The 23931-nt window shown below is 44.0% G+C and overlaps 1 protein-coding gene across 3 annotated transcripts in view; it reads right to left on the reverse strand.

The window, feature by feature from the left end:
- Positions 1-2511: 2511 nt before the first annotated feature.
- The window catches only part of TMEM108 (transmembrane protein 108), a 161198-nt gene continuing 139778 nt past the window's right edge, over positions 2512-23931 (reverse strand). For 2 of the 3 annotated variants that reach the window (XM_051789116.1, XM_051789117.1), the window contains exons 4-6: positions 13303-14415; positions 4244-4398; positions 2512-2853 (exon numbers count right to left, since the gene is read on the reverse strand). In XM_051789116.1, the coding sequence (XP_051645076.1) occupies positions 2731-2853; positions 4244-4398; positions 13303-14415 (1391 nt within the window). In that variant the 3' untranslated portion in view covers positions 2512-2730. Of the gene's footprint in view, positions 2854-4243; positions 4399-13302; positions 14416-20418; positions 20879-23931 lie in introns of those variants that run through there. The other variant, XM_051789118.1, reaches the window with a different exon arrangement.

Here is a 23931-nt window from a genome sequence, read left to right on the forward strand (position 1 = left end):
CTTCTTTTTACGTCACTGTTCTTTAGCAGCTATGATCAAGTGGATAGTTTATAGGTATATATGTTCATGGTACAGTGGGATCCTTGACAATACAATGTTACGTCTAGCTTTTTCTACCTACACACAGGGATGCTTCACAGCCAGGGTGCCATTCCAGTGTAGGATTACCATGTGTGCATCTTTGTGGGAATGATTGTAATGTGCTGATGTTGGGCATTGCCCTAATGCAGAGTAGGTTTTTACAGGGGCAGCGGTGAATCTTTGGCGAGACGGGATACAATCAGAAATTCCTGTCTTCCACTGGTGCCTAATCCTGGCTCGCTGGGTTGCTGGCTGAGTTTGTTTCACTTGTTTAAGTTTGAGAATTGCAAGACTGTCTACAGTCAGGTCACCATTTCCACGTTGTGTGAAGACTGGGAATAGCACAGCATCTCTCAGCTTTGCACATACTTTTGGCTAGTTTAGGTATTCTTCCTTTCGATTACCAAGCAAACTTCACTGGCTAAATGAGAAGAATCCTCCAGTATTTCTTCCACATTATTTTCAGTTTATGTGCTCTGTATCAAATTAGAAAATCTGCCTTGTAAAAGTAATACCATGTACAGAAAACAAACGTAAGAATACGGACTTTTTTTCCCAAATTTGAATTTAGTTCTCTGTAAACTTGTTCTCTGTTTCTACCTACCTCTTGAAAAAGAAATTAAGATCCTTGTGGGATTGTTTTTGCTCTTGAAAAGACAGTCAGGAAGCTTCTGCTGTCCTATCAGCTAGTGAGTTCCAGGAGGCCATTTACTAATTGATCATGAGGATCACAGATATCATATTGCATAGTGTTTATCCCACGGTGAAAAGATATATTCCCAAAGTGCCTATCCATGTCTGTACACAGCCATGTCTTCCTGCCTGCCCCAGTCACCTCATAGGGAAGCCCTACGTTACTGTCTGATGCTGAACAGAAAATCGAATATCCAGGAGAGCCCCTATAACACTACAGTTTTCTGATATTAGGAAGCCTATAGTCCACACTCAGGTCTGTGCTTCAGCACAACTGAAGTGCACATGTGGAACAGGGAGAAAGGGGGGGACAAGTATGCCTCTATGGCCCCCTGACCCATGTCTTGGTCTGATTCCAGCCATCATTTAGTAAAGTTGTCATGTTGCTCTGACTAACAGCAGCCACTGAGACACTCTCTGCAGGTGGGAACAGCTGGACCAGATGTACCACTGCTAGAATTCCCTTTTCTGGTATCAGCTGTGGCTCACCTGGAACACGGCATATGGTTAATGATGCTACACTAACCCTGTCCTGCTCAAACTTCCCTTTCATGCAACCAAGCCATAAACCTGAGCAGCAGGGGGTAAACTCCCAGTTGCCTCACAGCCTGATCCTGATGAAGTAAGGAGTTAAGGTAGAAAATAATCTACCAGCACGCATGGCCAGAGGTGGAGAGAAGGAGGATGAGACTTCAAAGGATGGAGATCATTTCACTTGCTGAATGATATCAAAAAGCAATTTGAGAGGCAAAACTGAAAATTGGTCCCATGGTAACAGTTCTGGGTTACTCAAAGAGAGAGCATCGATTTGGGCAAGGTCATTCCATGTTCCATATTAGCCTCACCTTGTAATAACCTATTTTTAATCCATCATTTAAGCTTCATTCACCTTTACTATTCCTCCAACACTACTAGAGCCTGCAATCTAGCACTTAACTGGGTAGGACAGAAATGCCATTTTGCTCTGAAACACCGTGTCTTTCCTTCTTAAGGGGGGAAGGAATGTCTCAGAGAGAAGAAGGTACGAGGAAACTCGATTCAGTGGCACAAGCAGTCTGAGCAGACAAGGTAAATAAAACAGTGGGGAAGTGGAAATGTGGTCAAAGCCATAGAATTCAATTGGTGGGAGTCCCTAGTCACAAGATTTCAAGATTTCTGATAAATTTGAAGGAATTTTCTGTTCCTTTGAAGGGAACACTCTATATACCTTCTTTTGAGGCTGCTTGATCTGCAGGAAATAATTCCAGACTTTTTGGGCTGAAGTGGAGCAACTATGAATCCAACATGTAGTGTGGCTAAAATATTTATGCAGGAAAAAAGGGTCATTCTTGTCCTTGCTCTTGTAAAAGTGTTTTGGAGCTCAAGCTGGAAAGGGAACAATGAAGGGCTCATTGAAGTCAGTGCTCGGGGAGTACTGGAGTCATGCAAAGGATAGAAGACTGGCACACAAGCCATATGGACTGCTTCTGGCAACTGCACCAGCCCTGTCTGGTTTGTATTCTAACTTGGCAGCATAAAGAAAATGAGTGATTGAAGTCCTTTTACAGTAGGAGAAGGGACACTCACTGAGCAGGAATGCTTATGTTCAGGCTCAGCAATGTCATGTAGGATGCAGGATGCTGTACCCAACACATGCTGCCTGCACCAAAAGCAGCCTTACACAGTATTTTTCCAGACCAAGTATATTTAGCAGCAGTTTGTAAATGACAGTGAAGCAAACAGTCCATTGGACAGGTGTTTTGCTTAGAAATACCTTTATTTTATAAAGCCACAGTTTGTTCTGTAAAGTTTTACCACACTTATAAAAAAGGGTCTGACAATTCTGAGGAAGAAAAGAAAAGCTGAAAACATTTCTTGTAATTCAGGGTTACACAAAGGTTATATTTATAATATATATATTTATTTATAATTTGGAGACAGTAGAGATGAAATTGCAATATGCGGGAAGCTGTGGGGTCATATTTCAGAGACTTGTTCATGTCCCACAAATAGAGTTTCTTGACAGAAAGGGTTCACGAGGACCATCCCGCTGTCGCGGTAGTCACCGTTGGCAGGGGAGCGTGGCTCAGAGAGGTGATCCTGGCGGAAAAAGAGAAGCAGATTGAGTACTTCACACCCCTTGCCCTCCACTAGCACACAGGGCAATCCCCCCCATCTCTCAAAGGCACTTGAATTTTGTGGGCTCTGACTCTGAAGACCTAAGTTTGGTGAGCTGGTTTTACCCTTCTTCAGGCAGGAGGAGCTGTTAGTGAAGAGCTCCTCTGATAGTCAGGCTGACTCTGCCTCACTCTGGGGACCCAGAAGTCAGATGCACCAAACTTCCAGTCCCTTAGCAGACCTTGAGCTTTCACATTTCTTGGATTTTCACTTTTGTGACTCATTGAAAGTTTCCTGCCTCTCAGCTAGGCTTGACTCCTCAAAGATGCTTTTTCAGCTTCTTTTTAAGCTCAGAAAGCCACATATACAGTTCCAAGCCACCCAAGCATGCCCCAGTTCAGTCGTGTTCTGATCAGGTTTAAATAACTCAGATGACAGCTATTGGAGACCATCCTGTATGTGAATAGGCCTGTCATTTGCTTCTGGTTAAGTACAGACCAGGTCCTGCCTTAGCCTAAGCAACATGATTGCCAACAAATGAGGGTTAATGAAGTGACTGTGAGCGTTTGTCTAATCACATCTCAGAGGTTCCTTTCTAAACTTTTTTTTTTTTTTAAATTTCATCAGACGGGTTAGTCAGCTAGATGATCTGAAAATCACTCTAGCATTAACCAGAACTCTCCACTGTTTTAAATACCTTTGAACTAAACTGAATTATCCTTCTCTATCCCTAAGGCCAGGGAATACATTTCTATCAGCTGCATTATCTGTCCATATGTGAATAATCCCACTGAACCAGTCAGATCCCTTTGGTAAAGGCTAATGAGCATATACCACCATTACACACTCCCACATACTGATGCTCTGATTGCTTATATACTGGGAACACTCACTCCCTGAGCTGGTATTTGAGAAGTTATAGGCAGCTCCTGAGATATAAATACATTAAATTTGTGTTATTAACTCCCACCAGCCCCCTTTCTCTGATGCCATGTGGGACATGCACAATAGATTGACTGTCAGTCACCACACAGCCCAAACGGCCTTCCTTAAGCAGTCATGGTATGGCTAGACATTGGCCATGGGCTCACAAGGAAGAGAAACCTAGGAACAAATTCACCTAGAGGTGGTTAACACTCATCACTACACAGCGATATGGAACATATCCGCAGTGGCTGGGAATAGGATGGTAATCCAATTTTGCTGACATATTTGTCCCATCTTATACATGTGTAGGAGTGAGTCCTTCTCAAAAAGCTGTTCCCCAAATATGCACAGGGATTTCAAGGCTTTATTAATATGACTTCCTCTCCCCTCCTCCCGGCATGGCTTCAATTACAGGTTTTAGACACCAGTTCTGCAAGCAAGGTACCTCTGAAGTCTCCAGTGACTGGATCTCTCTCGGTAACTCAACAGCATGCCTGTTGAAGTAGTCCATAGTAATGGCATTATTCCAATAGCTCAGGTTGTTTTCTGGGTTAGATGTCTTTTTCTTCCTCCTCATGCAGCACACTGTCAGCAGAACTGCTGTCAATAGGAACATGTAAAAAATGTGGTTATTTTCTTTCAATAAGGACTCATCAGTACCACGGATTTGTGTTACTTAAGAAAAGGGCTGGTGACCTCCATTCATACGCTTCACTCTCAGTCAGATCTCTCCTAACAAACCCCACACAATTATGTGAATTCAGGCCAAGCAGATGAGGCTTTGGGCTTGGCAGAATATGCAGTTTGTACTTTCTTTTTGATGTGAGTTTATAATATTGAAGATGTGGCTGCCTGATAAATGAAAAGCTTTGGTGGTGTACCTGATGGCATTTTAATACCTAAGCAGGGATTTACAGACCCTTTAGGAGAGAGGGCATTCCTCAGGGACTGCAAGGACATCTCTGGGCAGATCTTTTCTTCTACTGGTGTGTTCAGAGGCTGCAGTTATGAGCACATTAGCAAGTGGGCACTGAGAGACACCTGTCCTAGCTTGAAGAGCAAATCCACAAGTGCTCGTAGCTGCATGTCTTCAATACCAAAAGCTTCTGTCCTGAAATGCCACCGATCCCTGCCTCTGTTGCCTGCCATTCATAACTTGGATTTAGGGTGCTTTCTGACCATGCTCCAACACATCAGCAACCAGTAAGAGGAACAAACAGAAAGGCTCCTGGGCAGGATGAGACAGTGGTCTGGTAGTGTGAAGATCCCCTCCAGCATCTGTCTCATGTAGCTTTTGCTTCCAGGACAGCATTAATTCCAGAGCTGGAGTTTTCCTGCCTGTCTCCATCATCTGTATCAGGATGTGGGATAAACAGACAAGCATAGCCTGTTCACCACATTTGCCTGGACACCGGGGGTGTCTGAGCTTGGCTTTTTTTCTTATCTGCAGAGCACACTTAAACTTCTGCAATTTGAAATATCTGAACTTAGAGCAATTAGGCAAGACAAAGTGACCAGCAAGTGAAACTTGTTGATATAACTGTCTGTCTGGTCTCAAGGCCACAGGCACACCCGGACTCCAGAAATGCTAGCGTAATGCCCAGCAGGCAGACAAACACAAAGCTGGTTGAGTGTTATTTTCTGGAATTGCTTCTGGTTTAATCATCTCTGTTGCAATTCAGATGGGTAGTCTTTGCAATTTTATGGGGGCTGGGCAAACCCCTTGTAACAGACTTACTGCTCCCACTGGTCCTTGCTCAGGCAGAAGCTGAGGAGCACACAAGGCTTTGGTCAGAGCAGTAATGTATAAGCTCTGTCTGTTTCTCTTACACCTGTGGAATTAATTCACCAGTTGTGCTTGTAATGTACGTGATTTAGACAGACAGGTAGCTCCATATGTACTTTGATTTGTACCCTGTGAATTAGGGAATGCCCTGCTGTAAAATCACTCCATCATTTCTAAAGCCCTCATGGTAGAAGAGGGAAAATATTAATGAAGCAGAAAAATATATTATTTCCTCAGCTACAGGTAAAATTATGTATTAGAATTACAGCCCAGAGGAAAGAAAAAACTGCAGAGAAGTCACAGCTGCTATGTATGTTTTGACAAACATTGCTGCTACCCATGTGCCATGGGATAATTTCTTATCCCATCTACTCGCACAAAATAGCAATACAAAAGTGCAAGGCTAGAGCTCTATTTAAAACAAAAGAATAAGATATTAAGAAAAAAAAATTAATGGATTTCAGTTCAGGCAGTTTATGTCTCATTCAAAGGGAAAGATGGGCTCATGCTGTAAATCTTCTTCTGAAACTGATGGAAAAATCTCCCACACTGTTCCTGCATGTTTCAGAAAAGCAGGTCATAATCAACCTTTCTCTTATCTTTGACTCATATTACTTCAGTGTTTTGGTCTTGGTCAGCTTCATTTGCCGACAGCCCGACTCCTGCTGCTGTGCCTGTAGGCAGGCACCCAGTGGGCCACCAGAACTGCTCTCCCTGCCCAGGGAAATGCCTGTCCTGAAGGGCTACATCTATTATCCCTCCTTTGCTGCTGCCCTCTCCATGTCCAAGTCCAGCCTGCAGGCTTGGTAAGACTAGAAAGTGAAGCAGGACCTGCGTTTAGTCCTCATCGCTGCTGGCGAGAGCCAACAGCCCTTGGAGCTTTTCAGTACTCCAGCAACAAGTGATCCCTAAGGCACAGAGCATTTCTGAAGGAGTCTGGGGATATGAGAGCCCCAGTTAAGTCAACTCTATGCAAATATTTTGAAAGCCTGAGGTTTTACAGTTTATAAAATGTTGTGGCTGCTGACAGAGAAGTATTGAATTTGGGTTTTAGAGGCTGGAAAGCCAGTGATACTGAGTCGAGCTAGATCTCAGCTTCTCCCAGCAGGAATTGGCCTTGCCATGTGCAGATATGTTTGTTATACAGCGGTAATACTCCCTCCCTTAATTACACTCCTGGCCTCCAACCTTAGTGCACATACAAGCAAATGGATGGAAGAGCATGGAAAATGGGTTCCTGAGCTTCCTCAAATATGTGAAGGATGTCTACGTAAGCTGTCCCAATTCAAAGCAGAGGAGGCCTCATTTCAGAGGGAGAGGGAGGACAGCAGGACTGGAATGTGGCTATTCATCTCATATTAACTGCCCTTTTCATAGAATCATATAATCACTTCAGTTGGAAAAGACCTTTAGGATCATCAAATCCAACCATTAACCTAACACTGCCAGGTCCATCACTAAACTATGTCCTTAAGTGCCACGTCTACCAAATAGTATGCCAAATTTGGGGCTTATTTTAGGGAAAATAATGTAGCTTACATAGGACTGCTCACTTCCAGAACAACATTGGAACAGGGTACAGCTTTACCAATACTCCTAGGTATCCATTTGTTCCCGTGATTGGAATTACATGTATTACAGAAAAACTCCAGACAGATAGTAGTGATTGCCAGGGAGGACATATTAAGTGGATGAAATACACAGAGGGTGGAGATAGTTTGGAAGAGAGAAATGGCAATAATGACAACAACGGAGCTAAAGAGAGACCAACAGTAGTGACAATACCCTGCTAATCTTTCCTGGTATATTATGTGATATCCTTGTAAGGATGAGAAAGCACTGCAGTTCAGTGCTGCCATATATCACCTGTTTCAGAGATAGCCAATCCTTTGGGCAGAAAAAGGACTAACTCTAATTTCCAAGTACTCCTCTGGTTAATTTCTGGGAGTCAAAAAAGCTAAACTGACTTTTCCCTTTGCCTGCTCCATGTTAAAGTCAATAGCGAGTGCCATGAGAACATGTCAGCAATGTCCCTGTGTCAGCCTGAAGCTCTCTGTACAGAGATTATGATACATCTTAGGAAATATCAAGGGGCTCTGCAATTTTGCAGACACTGGAGGTTCAGGGAGTTTGGGGGATTTCTAGCCCGCATTCTTTCACCTTCTGCAAGTCTGGAGGGAGAAAAGTCATCTCACATATTCAGGGGCTGAGCTGCTGATGAGTTCCAGCTCTTACTCTGGCCCCTCTCTGGCCATAAGGCAAGGTACATCTGCATTATCTGTTCCCCCACCCATGAAACAGGACATAATACAGCCCACAAATGGGAGACATAAGATTCTCACAGATTTACAGGCTGGTGGGAACATGGTGGGAACCTACATAACACCTGCACACCAGGAGACTTTCACCTGTTACTTTAACCATAAGCTACAGGTACAGCACATCTCCTAGGAAAATACTCAGCTTCATTAAAGGACACAGAGGGACCGGATATCTATCCCATTTCCACGAAGTTTGTTTCAATGTTTAATTTCCATTGTGGAGACATGTTTACATTCCCCTTGTTGCATAAATCTCCACCTTCCACCCCGACTTGTTCAATCTCCTTTTCCTTTTTTTATTAAAAGCTTTCACTATGCTATCAGAAATGTCCCCTGTACATGTGGGCTTCAGCCTCTTCTTGACATCATGACACAAATGGAATTACGTTGCATTTATCAGCTCTTAAATAATTTGCATGGGTCTTTTCTAATCTTCCAATTTTATTTTTTTAAAAAAAACCATAAACCACCAGGTTTATACACCATATTCAACACTAGCTTCATTAATGCAGTGTAATGAGATCATAACAACTCCCTACAGTTTTCTGACAGTCTTTTCCTTCAACTCACTTCAATATTTTACCAATCTTTCACTGCTGCATGCCCCCTTCCCCCACTCTACAGCTCCCACATTAAACACGGTGTTAATAGACTTAAAACTGTAAGCACTTAAAAGTCAGGTAATATTCAGGGTGAAGGATGGTCATTTACTTCTCCCTATGCCTGCAGATCATAACATAAACTAAGTTTTCACAGAACCCTTGCCTCAATGACTAAAATAGTGCTTTTCCCATATTTCTTTCCGTTTCCCTCATTTACTATTTATAGCAGTACATACTTAGCTCTGATACAGGTATCACAAGGGGTTTGGTTATTGACTACAGCTACTGACATCTGGAGAGGAGGCTCTTTTCCAGCTCAGCCTGAGTTCATACCTGGGCATTAGACTCAGGGCTTGGGATCTTTCTCACTTCAGACTGGGAAGCAAACATGCATAGGCTTTGCGATGGAGAAAGTGGGTGAGATAATTTTGGAAAGCGTCCCAGTGCATGAAATGTGAGCTAAGTGGGGTTAGGTCTAAGGCAATTCTTCATATACTGTGAGTTCTGCTGATGCCTGTGTTTGGAGGCTCAGCCTTCCTCTCGTGTTTTCCCACATCAGCAGAACTGACTGAATGAATTGACTTCTGCGTGTCTGATTTGCAGGTTTCTGTTCTTCCACGTTTCATTGTGTCATTCTGTAATTACAGAGACTGAAGTCCTAGGAGCCCAAGGACTGGGATGGTAGGTTTTACAATGAGTTCATATTGTGTCTTGTTCTGCATTGCAGTGACAGGCACCTACACATGTACAATTCATTGGCATGTGCACAAAAATGTTCAAGGCTGCCTGAAGGACACTGCAAAAACAACTCGAACTCTGACATTCAGAAAATACTGACATCACTGTTATATACGATTTTGCTTTCCTGGGGAGGCAATGATACAGAATCCTTCATTTTTGCAGGCCTCCTATGGCATTAACAACTTTACCCTCCTTATTTATGCCATGGAACTCAGGTACCAGAAGGTGAAATGATTTCCTCAGGTTCATGCAGAACATGTGGCTCATGCATTCCTATTCAAAGCATTACTTTTCTGGCTATCACTTTAAGGGATTTCAACGGGACTCAGAAATCTACGCATCTGTAAAGAAATATGTACTGTAAGGACAGGGAGGCTAAATCCCATCTCTTATTTCAGCAGGTGAGCTCCTGAGGCCTGGGTCTTCAAGCTAGTGCTACAGCCACTCAGCTGGCTGGAGGGACCTGCCACTCAGCTGGCTGGAGGGACCTGCCACTCCTCAGTGGGACTCAGATGTCAGGGCACAGCGATGCCGAACAAACCCTCTGCTCCTTCCTGCTCTTCAATGCAAATCCCCACAGCAGGGATAGCCATCAAGGAGCCCCAGCAGGGTCTTTCCTCTGTGAAGAGAAGTACAGCATCCCAAGTGCTTTTTCCAGCAGAGATGAGGAGCCAAGGGCTCCTGTGGTCACTCTCTAGCATGTCATTTCCCCTGCTATGGAAGGTAAAACGCCCTCAGATTTTCATTTAACAGGTGCCTATCACTAAAAGGTGTGACAGCAAGCAGCGTGTAGGGCTCTACTGTGTCACGCATCTGAGAGGGACAGAGGTGTCTTTGCAGCATCATGATGTGTTTCCTCTTCCAAGGATTTTGGGTAGCACAAGCTGTGCCCAGAAGCCCTCCAAGAAAGCTTTTCCAGCCTCTTTGCCACTCCTCGCACAGAGGAAGGATTATGAGGAAAGGCACAAGAGCCTCTGGCAGAGGAGAGGTGCTCTGGGCACTGTGAAGCTCTGCAAGGGCTCTGGAAAAAACAGCCCGGAGGTCGGAGGTCGGTGAACCGGCTCAGGGGCACTCCTCATTAAGCAGGAGGAGTGAGCTGAGTTAATTAGATTCCTACAGCTCTGCAGCTGTGCATAGGCTCTGAGTTGCATCTCCTCACCTCATTCCATGTCTTTCCAGGATGCATTCCTAAGTTCCCTGCCTCGAGGCTGCCTCTCTGCCTGGTGCTGGACCTTAGCCTTTCTCACAGGTGTTGCAGCAGCAGCTCAGGGCTCGCTGGCTCCCTCAATGACTCTGGCCAGCAGTCTTGAAGGTGCCAGTCTGAGCACAGAGCCACCAGCCCACAGTCCTCAGTGACTTTCTCCATGGCTTGTTCCCTGTTAGGGCAGCTCAGATATTTAAGACCATGGAGTTGAGTCTCTATATCCAAGATACCTACATCTTTCAGCATCCCAAGGCAGGAGCACGATGGTGTTTTCTCAGTCTGTGCCCACAGCAGCTGTGAGAGCATTTCCCAGAAAATTTCACCCTTTGAAGATGAAATGAAACCCACAAAGCCGTACTCTTCATCCCTCTCCCGGCATCAGCCCCCTCTGGATCAGAAGTGAGGAGCACATGCCAGTACGGGGCCTCCTGTCCTCAGCTGCAGCGCTCATGCCCGGGAGGTGGCGACAGTCCCCTTCGCACGCCCACACCGCACACCCCACACCGCAGAGCCCGTCCCGTACACCTTACACTGTACACTGCACACCGTGCCTGAAGATACACGGGTGTCTGAGGGTCAGAAAATAAAGTGTCCCTCCCTTGTGCAGCCACAACTGATACCCGCACATTTGGGTAAAAGTGCTTTGGGATGTTATATCTTACTTGTCTTCTTCTATAGGAAAAGCCTATGCCTGTGCAACAGCACTTCTTATGGCATGGTTTCAACAGCATAATTTTTGGATGAAATCAATTTCCTAGGCACTACAGCCAGATCCCAAAAAAATCCCATTTGAATGCTTGTCTACCATTCATTTCAACGCTGAAATACATCTCAGGGTCTCCAGATCTTTTAAAACGAGAGTCCCACTGAAGACCATCTTCAGGAATCCGGCCTTGAAGGAAGGACTTAAATATCTGAATCATTGAAACACTCATTAGAGCTGGTACAGATAATTTTCAAAGTAGCATTTGACTTTAAAAAATGGAGCTTATGAATACAAGAATCATAATAGACAGTCACATGAACCCATACCATTATGGTGCATATGACAAGAAGTGTTAACACCACTATTTAAAGAATAGTGGGTTAGAAATCCTGCTAGCAGACTCTTCAAATTATTATTATTATTGTTTTTGTTGTTGTTAATAACTGTCATTACTTATTACCTGCAGGTACTCTGCAGGCACAGACCAGTTTACACATTGGTTATGCTTCCTATGCTTGTGTTGTATTTTGTATTTGGATGTTTTCTATCCAGCTCAGCTTTCTTTCTGAATATTTCTGAATATTCTGAATATTTCTGAATATTCTGAATATTGGCCCAAAACATAATGCCTGGAAGAATTTATTTGGTCCTCTATTTCTACTGGTTGATAGACAAGTCATAGTTCATCAAATCATCAAATATTGCTGTTTCTCACCATGGACTTCCCATATCCCAGTTTCTCCTCTCCATCTTTCACAGAAGTATGTATGCACACTTCTGCTTTGGTTTCTCTTTGATTGCCCATTGTTTATGTTTGTTCTTGCTTGTGGTTTTAATCACATTGGCAACAGCAGAACTGATGGTCCTAGAGGTGTGAGTCTAACAGATATGCTGACCCAATCCAATAATTTGCAGCTGCTGAAAAGATTAGTGTGGCCCCCTCACCAGGTTTGCATCCCTGCAGCCTCATCCTCTCCAGGTCTCGTGCTCATCTGACCCTGTGGGGAGCTGATTCAGCTCAATGGGTGGACAGAAAGTAACAAAGAGCAAAGTGAATATTTTTTGGCCACTTTATCAATCTGAAAGTGCCTCAGGAACATGTCAGGTCAGGCCCGGGCATAAGTAGAGGGGCAGGATCAGATGCCTATGCCTCAGAGAGGGCAGAAGAGAGCAGCACTGTCCTTTTTGGCAGGAGCAATCTGCGTGTGAGACTGACTCCAGCAGCTCATCTAGCCTTTTCCTCAGTACAATCACAGAACTAATATTGAGTATTGTTGGCTACTACTCTTTTATGTTTCCTCAGGCAGCAAAGACTGGGAAATATTTGGTTTTGTTTCACTCCAGACAGATTAATCACACCCTGCAACAGTGAAACCCCAGAGAGTATGTTATCCCACCTTGCTGATACAATCCAGTTAAGCATGGGACACCCTGGCATCCATTCATAAGCTTTCTCATAATTTCTCATGTGTTTTTTGTACCTGAGTCAAAGGATAAGACCCTGAGCCATCTCTGGGAACCCAACCTTCCCTGGTCCTGCAGGTGGCTGACTCCTGGTGTCTGCAGGCCAGGAGAGTTTCAAACTCTTCTTGTTCCCTCAGCAGCTGCAAAGTTGGAATTAAAATGGAGGAAACCAGCACTTTGGTTACCAGGCTTCTAAATCTGACCCTTCAGGAACTGCCTGCAATGAAATATTTTACTGCATTGGAAAACTGGTGTTTCCTAATGTATTAGTCTTTAGAGCTGTTATTAATCCTCTGGGTTAGCAGTGAGCTTTTTAAATCCAATTCCAGGGCAGCAAATATTAATTCCTAAATTAAAGACTTGTACAGTTTTTGGTCACCATCTTATACATCTTGGAGTAAAGCTGTTTCACCTTCTAGAGTTGTTCAGCTTTGTGTTACACCCTCAAATGGAGGGCCCCAAAAGATTTTTAACAGCAATAGAGCAAGTATGTTTTGAGTGTAACATTTTAGCCCTGCATTTTGAAGTTAAGCAAACTTTGGTCAGTGATTGTGATCCCTGTGCTTCTCATCCATCTCAAGCTGTCCTGCCTCTGTTAGGACTCCAGCTGGTCCTTGAATCATGGGCCAAAATCTGAATTTAAGGAAAGAGAAAGCAAAATAAAGTGGCAATTAACTTACAACATGAGGATATAGGTACGCTGATAGCCAGAATGATCCAGGCAATGTCCATTTTGCTGAGACAGATGGTTGCTCTGTGCTGGGGCTTGTCTCCCTCGGTGACATGGGAGATGTTTCCTTGCACCCCTGGTTTCCAGGTCCCGGCAGGAACCAGTCTGTTCAGGAAGTTCCCAGTGGCGGTGGAGCCAGCCGTGGAAATGGAGTTGGACAACCTCGTGGCAGGTGCTGCAGAGAGAGCACTGCCTAGCAAGGTCGTGTTAGTCACCGCGCTGTGCTGCGTTGGAGCAGGTCCCTTGGGGTTTCCCGCTGCCTGGGAGGAGACGCTGATGTCAAAGCTGGTCTGAACCGAGTGACCAGCTGCTGCTGTTGCGGATCCAGGGCCAGCAAATAGAGGGACATTTGTACTGAGATTCAAGGTCACCCAAGAGTTGTTTTTGCTCAGCATATCCCATACGTTGTAGTGGGTGGGTTTAAAAGGCACCGACACTGCTTCAGGATCAGTTGATGGTCCAGCAGTTGTGGTGGTAAAATCTGCCTCCTGCACCACTACCTCATCCCCGTTCCCTCGCTCTGCTTCCCTAAGGGTTGCGGAGGCGTTGTGGTGGGGAGAAGGGTCTGAGAGTGTAGTTCTTGCCAGCCCCGTGCCATTTGGATCACTGGATGCTGTGGTCTGGGACTGAAATGGGTGGTCTGTGAAAGGGCTCCTCAGGGTAGGAAAGGGAGAGTGCAGGGTCGTCTTTAGGTAAGGCTCTGAGGACTCTGAGAAGTTGCCTTTGAACACCTGGAATATTTTCCCCTTGGGGCGAGACTGTCCTGAGTACAAAGCACTCTGATTGTATAAATGATACGCTTCCTTTTTGCCGATGTGAGGGCCGCTCGCTTGCTTTTGCCCAGTGAAAGGGGCTTTCTCCGCCAGGCTGACGGGATGGGGAATGGCATGAGCAGACGTGGGAAGAGGTTCTGCCGTGTGGTGATCTTTGTGGTGAGGTGTTGTTCCCATGGCTGTGATAGTGGTAGTGTTCATCGGGAAGCCCTGAGAGGAGGAGACAGTGGGAGACAGTACCTGAACAGAAAACACCAGCTCTTCTGTCAGTGCCAAGATCAGTAGAACACCTGAAGAAAAAACACAGAGAGAAGGTGAGACGCCATGGAGGGACAAGCGGACAGGGAATGGCATGGCTTGCATGTCTGGCAGGAAGGAATACCTTCCATGTTCTGCCGAAGGACAGAAGAGTTAGCATCCAACTTTCTTGGCTTCTCTGTGAAAGTAGGAAGAGAAAGGCAAATTGGCAGGAGCTGCAGTGACCCCATGGCCATGGGAGTGATGAGGTGGGAACGGGAAGATTACAGGGAATCTCTACAGCAAAGAGAGAGAGGAGCTTGTAGTATGGACTCACATGACAGCTTTAAAGTGCCATAGGCAGGTGATTTCCCTGTAGAAGCTACAAAGCATCCTACACTGGAGGGGTAGAAACAAAAGACTTCGTCATTTTTATTGTGGACAGGAAGTCTCCAGATAAATGTCCATATCATTATGGGGAACCTTTGTCCACTCACTCCTTTGGCTGTAAAATCCTAAATTTGACTGCCTCCAGTCTTGGCTGCCATGAAGCAATCTGTTTTTTGAGAGAGCAGCTGTTTAGGCCTTGCTGGAAACTAGGTCAAGAAGGGATGTCTGATGAGAGGGCTTCCTAGGTTATACATGCTGTCCTCTACTTAGCAACTTTGGAAAATCTAGTCCCTCCAAGTGTTAAAAATTAACAAGTAAACATAGCTATCACAGACATTTTAAAAAACACTGTGATTATGGGGAGTGTGATTCAATCTAACACAACTGCCCTTAACACCCATATACCAGTCTTTGGTTCACATGTGCTGTGGGGCTGGACTGTGTGAAATTTGCTTCCTGCCTCCCTCTGTAGTGCACATCATTTCACGAGGTGCCAGATTCACACCACTGGGAACATCAATTCTTTCATTTATTCCTAGTTCAGAAAATGGAGGTGGGCAGCTGCAGTAGCATAAGCCTCCCTGGGATGCAGGGCTAATACACTGTGAGTTAGCGTGACCTGCAGGGACCACATCAATCACATCACTATTTCCATATGTTGAAGCTGTCAAGTGTAATGTGGATCTCTGCCCACTAGGAAGCACATGGAATAAATCCATTTTGCACAGTACACTGAGCATCATCAGATGGCACCATTAGCACTGTACTAGTGTGAATTTCAACCAGCGGTGTTGAGGTGAAAGATGTTGTCACAGTCTTAGCAAACCAGGGAGATGAGTTCATCAAAGCAGCAGGACTCCAAGCTGGGTAATGATCAACTTCCAGCCAAGACTGTGGAGTGTCTTCCTGCCCTCTTCTCTACCCTTCCTGGTTTGCCAGCTTTCTCCATGAGCATTGTTATACCATTTATTTCAACACTATAAATGAGGATATCAGTTATGGGCCACAGCAGAAAAGGAAGACGGACTTGGGAAAATGAAAGATCTCTGATTAAGTGTCTGCTGGGTCCTAGGATTCTGTTGCATGTGGGGCAGATGCAAGTGCCATGAAAGGTGTTTATTCTGAGTCCTGGGCATCGTTCATACCTGTTTGTGAACAGTGTAATACACGTAGCAAAAACTCACCAAAGGAGCAGTACCTGCTCCTCTTAGCCAGCTAAATATTCTACTATCATCACTAATCATAATTTCTGAACCAGAACAGTGCAGAGCTCTGCAACCAACAAAATCTGCATTATCTTGCCCCTAGCAGCCTCCTTTTACTTGGGAGAGTATCCAGAGAATGAAAACACTGACTAGATAATGTAGTGAGAGCCAATCACAAGTAATGCACTTTCCATTGCCTGATGCTAAAATTAGCTCTCTCTCTCTTTGTTTTTAATTTCTGGAATAAATATCTCTGCCAAAGAAACCATCGTCTGGGATACTGCTTCCCAGTTCCTAGCCAGCCACAGACAATATGCTCTTAGCAGAACACCTAGTCAAAGAAAAAACCCACATATTCTATACACTGAGATGCAACCAGGAGAACGGATTGGGCTATACTCATGGAGCATCACTCTTGGAAACGAAAGGCAGGAGTTATCCTCACATTTTTGGCAGCACTTATTCTGAGGTCAAGGTCAAAGCAGATATTCTAGTGTCCATATGGCTAATATTTCATGCCAAGATAAGTTGCTGCCACAAAACAAATTCAAAGAGGAAAGAATGACGATTTATTTTGGATTTGGTGTGTGGAGATAATGTTCCAGGAAACTTCAGGCCTGCTGTTCTGAGCACAAAAGATAAAGTGTATTGGCAGATCTTATGAGATACTAGATCATAACGATTGTAATGCCTGCTAGGATTTTTGGATGTTTTTTATGTAACTTCTTTTTTTCATACCTCACACACAGCAAAACATCTCTATTGGGTTAATGTTTTTCTCCAGGATACTCCTTAAGGAATAAGGAAGTTGTCAGCTTTTCTGCATATTGTGCCCTGGAGTTAGAAACCTGGGTCTTTGGCTGAAAGCCTACCTAATATCCACCTCTACTTCTTGAAATACTGATAAATCTGAGGTTTGCTGCTATAAAGATTTATAGTCTCTCTGGGCAGTCTGTTGTGGTAGCAGGTCACCACACGTCAGGCACGGGAAACCAGATGCATTTCGCTAGTACCTTTAGGTGGCTTGTAAAGTATGAATAAATATTTATAGGAAATATTACAACAGGAGTAATTTACCTGACAATAAATAATAACCCCCATGACTTTGGCTGTCTCAGGCTGTGGCAGTCAGGTTTTGCTCATCTGCCAGACTCCCTTTAACAGCCTCTGCAGAGCCACCGTGGTCCCATAAGCTACAGCTTCTTAGGATGTGGTTTTTTACCGGTTGAATGGACCACAGTAATTCCTTCAGTGACCACCAGAACTAATCTATGCCCCCAACAACTGAAAAAATATTCAGCATAGTAGATAATTGTAAAAATAGCCAGTGATGTATATTTAGGGAGAAACAGCTCATAATAAGGACTTCACAGTGGGTTTTGCCAGCCCTTTTAAGCAGAATTTATTTGCTTTATAATTGATTAAAAGCCAACTGGAAAGCAAAAGTAAAGCTGGAATCGGTATTTTCAGATGCTCTGCATCAACACCTAAGCCTGCTGGATTTGCAGTGACTTGATTGCCCAGACCTTCCACTTATTTTTCTATCACTTGAGGATATGCAATGTCTTACAAACTGGGACTTTTACTAAAGTCCCTGATATTGGACTGCCCTTATTGGCAACTTTGGCTTAAGCCTAGGAAAATGATATTCTCAATACTAAGGTGCAGGGGGCATTTGTCACAGAAATTGATCTGACCAACCCCTTCAAAGTTCCTGCCTCTGCTTCACAAATGCACCCACACTGAGTAAAGTGCCATGGTGGGTACAATGTCAACTGGACCCCTGTGCCTCAGCTCACCCCCAATCCCACCAACACTGAAAGTAAACCTTCTGGTTGCTGTCAGGTTCCCCTGGCCAAATTTTGATATCCCCCGTGACATGGTACATAGCAAATGCTCTTAGTTAGTTCAAAGCGCAGTCCTTGCACCTCTTTGCCAAAATCTTCCTTTTTTTGGCTGCCTAAGACTCTTAGTGTTAATCTTAGTTAGAGCATGAGCCCTTTGGGGTAAGGACTCACAGTCCTTACTATCTGCTGGCATAATGTTAATATAGACTGATGCAAGCATGTTATAACAAATAATATTTTCAAAGGTCAGTTCACACAATTAAGTTTTTTCACAAGGAGCCATTTCTAAGGTACAGGAGCTCAGAGTCAGAAGGGGACAAACTTTGTCTTTTAAATGTTGTGTGTCAAATTCATGTTTTTGGAGTTTAATATTATGGCTACATTAAAACCATTCAACCCTAATAAGAAGGCTGATTGACCTGACATCTCTATGGTGTGAACTGTGGTCCTGCATAGTGCACAGTGCACCTGGAAGGCAATATTAAGTACATTAACATGAATTAACCCAAGGATGAAGCACAGCAGAGTGACAGCAGAGTGTGCACAGAAGGGTGCTGATGTTCATTTAGCCATAAAAACTCCTTCCTGACAACATGGTGCAATAGTTCAAATCTCAACAAGATCTCCCTGCACTGCTTCTTCCAATGGTACACTCCCATGAACAATCCAGAAACAGTGTGTAGAGCTGTGTATATGAAGAAAATAAAGTAGTTCCTTTACGGAAATGTTTTAAAAGACTGTGGTTTATGTCTTTAACAAGTCTCAGAAAAGTCAGGAGTTAGGAATATTTTGCTTTCCTAGACTCTGAAATCCTCAGGGTTTTACCATTTGGAAACTTCCTCATGACCCTTTTATTTGCACACAGGTGGCAGAACTGCATCCTTCCCAAACCGAAAAAGAAATTGATTCAGGCCCCAGCAGCTAACATTCTTTGATTTATCTCAGGAGATCAGGAGCATCCAGCAGGATCCACGTCCTGGCACAAGACAACAATAAAAGGTCTCACTTAGGAGTTAACATCGCCTGGTGCTGCACGGGACACTTCATGGGCACTTCTAGAACAGTATTTTTTGCATGACATGGCAGAGCAGGCATGCGGCTGTCGAGTCAGCTCATGCGTTCAGCGTCCCTGGGGCACCCCCTTTAAACAACACAAACTTACGTAATTCCTGATCTAAAGCCTGTGGAAAGGTTCCCAATGACTTTATTGAGCTTTGGATCAAGTCCTAATTGCCAGAGATACAGTGGAAAGTTTTGAGCTGCACATTTACATTTTCTACAGCAAATGAACATGCACAATGAGCTCAGTCTGGTGTTTGACCCCTTCTGGCCTCTGCTACCTTGGACCTTGCAGCAAGACAAACAGAGCCAGCCTGAGCAGTGCTTGGCAAACATTTTTGCTCTAGGAAGTCAGGAAGAGCTTTTTGTGCAGAGACCTACTGCTGGACTCATTATTTCAGACTGCCACGGGCAAGGGAAGCAACGGGAGCTGTCCTACAAAGGACCCATTATCTACAGACCCAAGGCTTGGGTGCACATGGGCAGAGTACGGGATGCTGAAGCCTCTCCGTGCTTCCGTCTTGACTCACTAACAGTGAGAGAAGGTTGTGCAAAACCTGTTCAAAGCAACAGTGATGTTATTGTAGTAACAAAAGCTTTCTTCTCGACACTATTAACTTCTCATGTGTCTCTCAGCAAACCTAAAATGTTACAGGGAGCAAAATGAATCTTTAATAGATGGAAACTGTGCAGAAAGTATGTATTCTTACTTCCACTACGGTCACTTCTTTGTAGTCTGTCAAAGCAATACAATTTTCACTCACAATAAAGCAGCATTTGTACAAACAAAGAGTTAAGCAAATTTAATCTCCATGACTGGTGGCAGAACAGAGGGAAGAAAAAGTAGGTTACTCTGCATAGAAAATTTTTTCCCCCTGCCAGTCTATTTGTCATGCCAGAACTCCCAGATACTGACTTACAAGTTATTGTCTGTTTTCCCATGTAAGTATTAGATGGAATGATCATCCTGAACTTCAGTACACAAAGTATTTTGTGAAATGCAGGGAATGAGAAACACAGAGTAACAGCTCTATTTGCAGTAACATAAACATCATCAGCAGAAGCTCTGGAAATCACATATACAAACACAAATTAAGCAGCACTTGCTGACACTCCCTGTGCAACAACATTAACAGAAGATACACTTTTCATGGGGCAAGATGCCTCAGTCCGTTAACAGTATAAAACTATTGCAGAACACTATTATTGCCTTAAGATGCACTTACATCACAGACTTCGAGACAGTGAGTCTGAATTAAAATTAATTTCTGGTCCTCCAGGGAGTTAAACAATGGGTCATACAAAAAGGACAGTGTAGTGTGGTCACAGAGCAAGTCCCACATTCTCACACTGCGCTAGAGACTCACAGATATTATGGAAATAGGTGCTCTAGAAATTGTTCAGATCCCCTACTCAGCTAAATATATACAGATATTGGAGCTGTTGAAGCTTGTGAAAAGGCTTACTGGGACTCCAGGACAACAGTAATTACTGAGAGGAGGATAATAAAAAGAAAGAGTCTGACTGTAGCTGCTTGTTCTAGGTAAGCACTTACCTGAAAATATCATTTGGACTTGTCAGCAGACATCCTCACCTGCTCACATCACACAGATTTGGAATATTCATCCCTCAGTAGAAAAAGGAAAAATACATCTTCTCTCTAATGAGGCAGCTGCACGCAGGAGTTGCTGTTATTGTTGGAACTGGTTTGGAGGAATGAGGACAGAGACAGCCCAGGCAGGCGTGTCTTGCAGGGCTGTGCAGCGAGAGGGCTCACTCCTTTATGGAGTACCTTTGCAACTGCAAGGCAAGATTACTTACTGAGCCAGTCTCCCTCTCCGCCAGCAGATCGAAGGGCTGCTTGGTATTCCAGCTTGGTATCCCATCAAGTCCAGATACAGTTTGTCTGACATGGGTCTATTCAGATGCCAGAGAATTGCTGGCAGTTCTCGTTTTCTGGGAACAAAACAGCAACAAGCACCCCAGCTGCACGCCCTTGTGAGACAGTTCTGTCCCTGTTTCAAGGCTGAGTGCCCTCCCTCCAGAGCAGTGTTCAGCTTTTTGTGTGTGGATAGATTTTACAGATCTACCTCCTGCTTCTGTACCTCCACCAGACTTTCCACTTCATTCAATTATCTCTAATGATATTAATATTCCTGTCAGAGGAAAATACAGGGAATGAAATAGTGATTATCTTCTCTCCTTCCCTGGCATCAAAATGCATGTTCCGTATTTTATTTCTTCACTCTTCAGTGGTGAATGGGCAATTTCTATATGTAACCATAAAGAAATCCACAGATCTGTGATTCCTAAAGCCATAATCCTGACTCCTTTCTTCCATTTCTTCTTTTCTTTTTCTGTTTCTCTCTGTCTCTTTGGCACAGCTGGGTGTCTGGAAGAACATGCTGCCTGAAGAGCACAAAAATGTGCCCTGTGCAGCCAACTACCAATCCATCAAAAGGCACATGGAAATGTTAAGAGAGCAACAAGTTGGGGGCTTCTTGAGAGTGCTGTGGGAATCTCCCAGGAGTCAGAGTGCAATCCCCACTACTCAGTTTTTGCTTCAGAGTCCCTGTTGCATCCAGGGGTGCTGCAACAGCCTAAGCAGTTTGTGATATGGGCTCCTCATGAAATTAATTCCTAATATTTTTCTGGAGAGAAAAGCTAGTTCCTTTTTCTCTCTTATCATAGCAGGTGCGAACATCCTCATTTTTTTTCAGGCCTTGGATATAAGCATATTGCCACCAGACTTCTTTTCTGATGCTGCGGTGAAATCAGGAAGAAATGATGTTGTGACAATAGGTTTGAGATTTGGCAGCACTACAGGGCCTCCAACAGTGACTCCAGTGCTGATTTTTTGAGACAAAAGTCCCTATCAGGAAGGCTAGGCAGGTGCATATATCACAAGCCCATTTTACCCACAGTTACACAAATGCTGTTTTCACAGCCATGAGGACATGGGAAGATAGAGTACAAATAATAACCTTAGTTCTGCTTTGCATTTTTGTGCTTTTGTGATGATGCTCCTTTTCTCCCTTAGCAGTTCACTTTTTGCCCTTATTGTTTCCTGTCTGAAGGTTTTTCTAGATAAAGATATTTAGTGCATTACAAAAAAACTCCACAAACCTGGTCCTTACAAATATCAGCTTGTTTAGCAGTTTCTAGAACTCAGGGCTGATTAAGAGCTTGCTGCTCAAACAGTGATTTAGCACAAAGCAGCAGCTGGCGTAACAAGAGAACCATGCCACGTATTTTAACCTTTGCTGGAAGATTTGCCACATCTGTAAGTAGTAATTCACCACAGATTTCTTCCCTATGTGCTGTCATGGATGGAAACATATGGCTCAAAACTGCAGAGACTTCATTTGGAATTTCATAATATGAAAACTCTTCATGGGGACAGAGGCTCTGTGCACTCCCTTGTCCAAAAACACATGGAACAAACCAAAAATAATTTTAAAAGCGTATGAGCCTTCCTTGGTCTGACAGCTCCCCCCTCACACAAAGCTTGTCCAGCCCCAGCTTTGCAAATGCACATCCCTTCCTTTCCAGCCTTTACTTGGCAGCAGTTGTTGTTGGCAGGATGTTGTTGCCAAGGGAGACAGAAAGGATGTGCAGCTGGCTTTTCTTTCACCTGCACTTAGTGCTGCTGATCCTATTTATGTTACTGCAGAACCTTTGGCTTCTAAGAGACCTACCATCAATGTCACCAGACCTTTTGAAGAGTTTTGACAATGACACAAATAGCTGTGGCCTCTGATGAAAAGCTTAAAATAGGATCTTGCCAAAGAGAGGATGTTGTTGGTGTTACTGATGCTAACTCAAGCAAGGGTATCCATTTCACAAGCAGCAATAAGAAGAGGAAAGAAGGATTCAAAGCCATCTTGAAAAGGTTTCTGAAAACTCCCCAGTGAGTAACTTCAGATATGTAAAAGCTACATGCTTAGCCTAAGGTATCTGAGGCTCTGGCAGGCAATTGACCCACCCACAGGCTGACCGGTACCCCAGAGAGGCTCCTCTCTTGCCATTAGCAAAAGAGGTAACATTGAGGATGATGAGCTTTAACTTGATGTCCAGCCTTCAGGTGATGAAAATTACTTGAGAGGAATCCCACTTCATATCCCTCTATGTATTTAGATGGCAGCATCATAAAGCAAACCCTAAAGGGATAAATAAAAGTGATGTCTGAAAAGGTAAAATGTAGTCCCTGTATTGTGATACTTTCAAGGAGATGAAATTCCACTGCTTTGGACATTCAGAACCAGTTTCTACAGAACGCCAAACAACAAGCCTTATACAGCAACACTTCACTGGCACAAAGAGTAGACGAGAGCAGGGCCTGACAGCCTTTCCATGGGGATGGATTAGGAAGCATTTTTCTTTCTCGTATTAGAGGGTAAGTGGGCAAACACAAATTCAGCTGAAACTAGGAGCTATTGCCTCTCAACAGAACAGCACACTACGGATCAGCTACACCTGACCCCTGCAAGGCAAGATGTCTGGTAGCATGAGGAAGTAGAAGCCACTTCTTCATGCATAAACCTTTTTCCAAAAAAACCGCAGCTCCTAGGCCTGCTGCACTCCTTTCAAAAACCTCCCACTTGCTGCTGGAGGTAACCAAGTCAAAGGCTTTTGATTCCAGCACCAGTTTATATGTCTTTTCCAAACCTAATTTCTTCAAGACTAAGCCTCCAGCTCTAAGTAACACCAGCTTACCTATCAATCAAGAACACTTATTCTAGACTCAGGATACTCTCTCATTATGGCACAGTCATTTTTAGCTTGTCTTTTCTAAGGAAACAATTACAGGAACAGGTTGTCTATCCCACTGTCTGTCTTTCCCAGTAACTCCTGATCCTGGCTGATTTCAAATATTGTAACATACTGTAGGACAAGTGGTGAGGAGGCAGAGCAGAGCGCCCTACTTGTGGATCCCTCGGCTTTGACAGTGGAGACTTTTTTTTCCTCTACTTGCAAAAGCTGTGTTTAAATTCTCCAGCTGCAGGTACAGAAACGTTCATACTGCAGCCAGAAGGGATGCTATAGTTATGCATAGGCTGACTGACTT

This window comes from Manacus candei, unplaced genomic scaffold (assembly GCF_025592945.1).
Source record: "Manacus candei isolate 608988 ecotype Guabito, Panama unplaced genomic scaffold, ASM2559294v1 h1tg000026l, whole genome shotgun sequence".
Taxonomy (NCBI): domain Eukaryota; kingdom Metazoa; phylum Chordata; class Aves; order Passeriformes; family Pipridae; genus Manacus; species Manacus candei.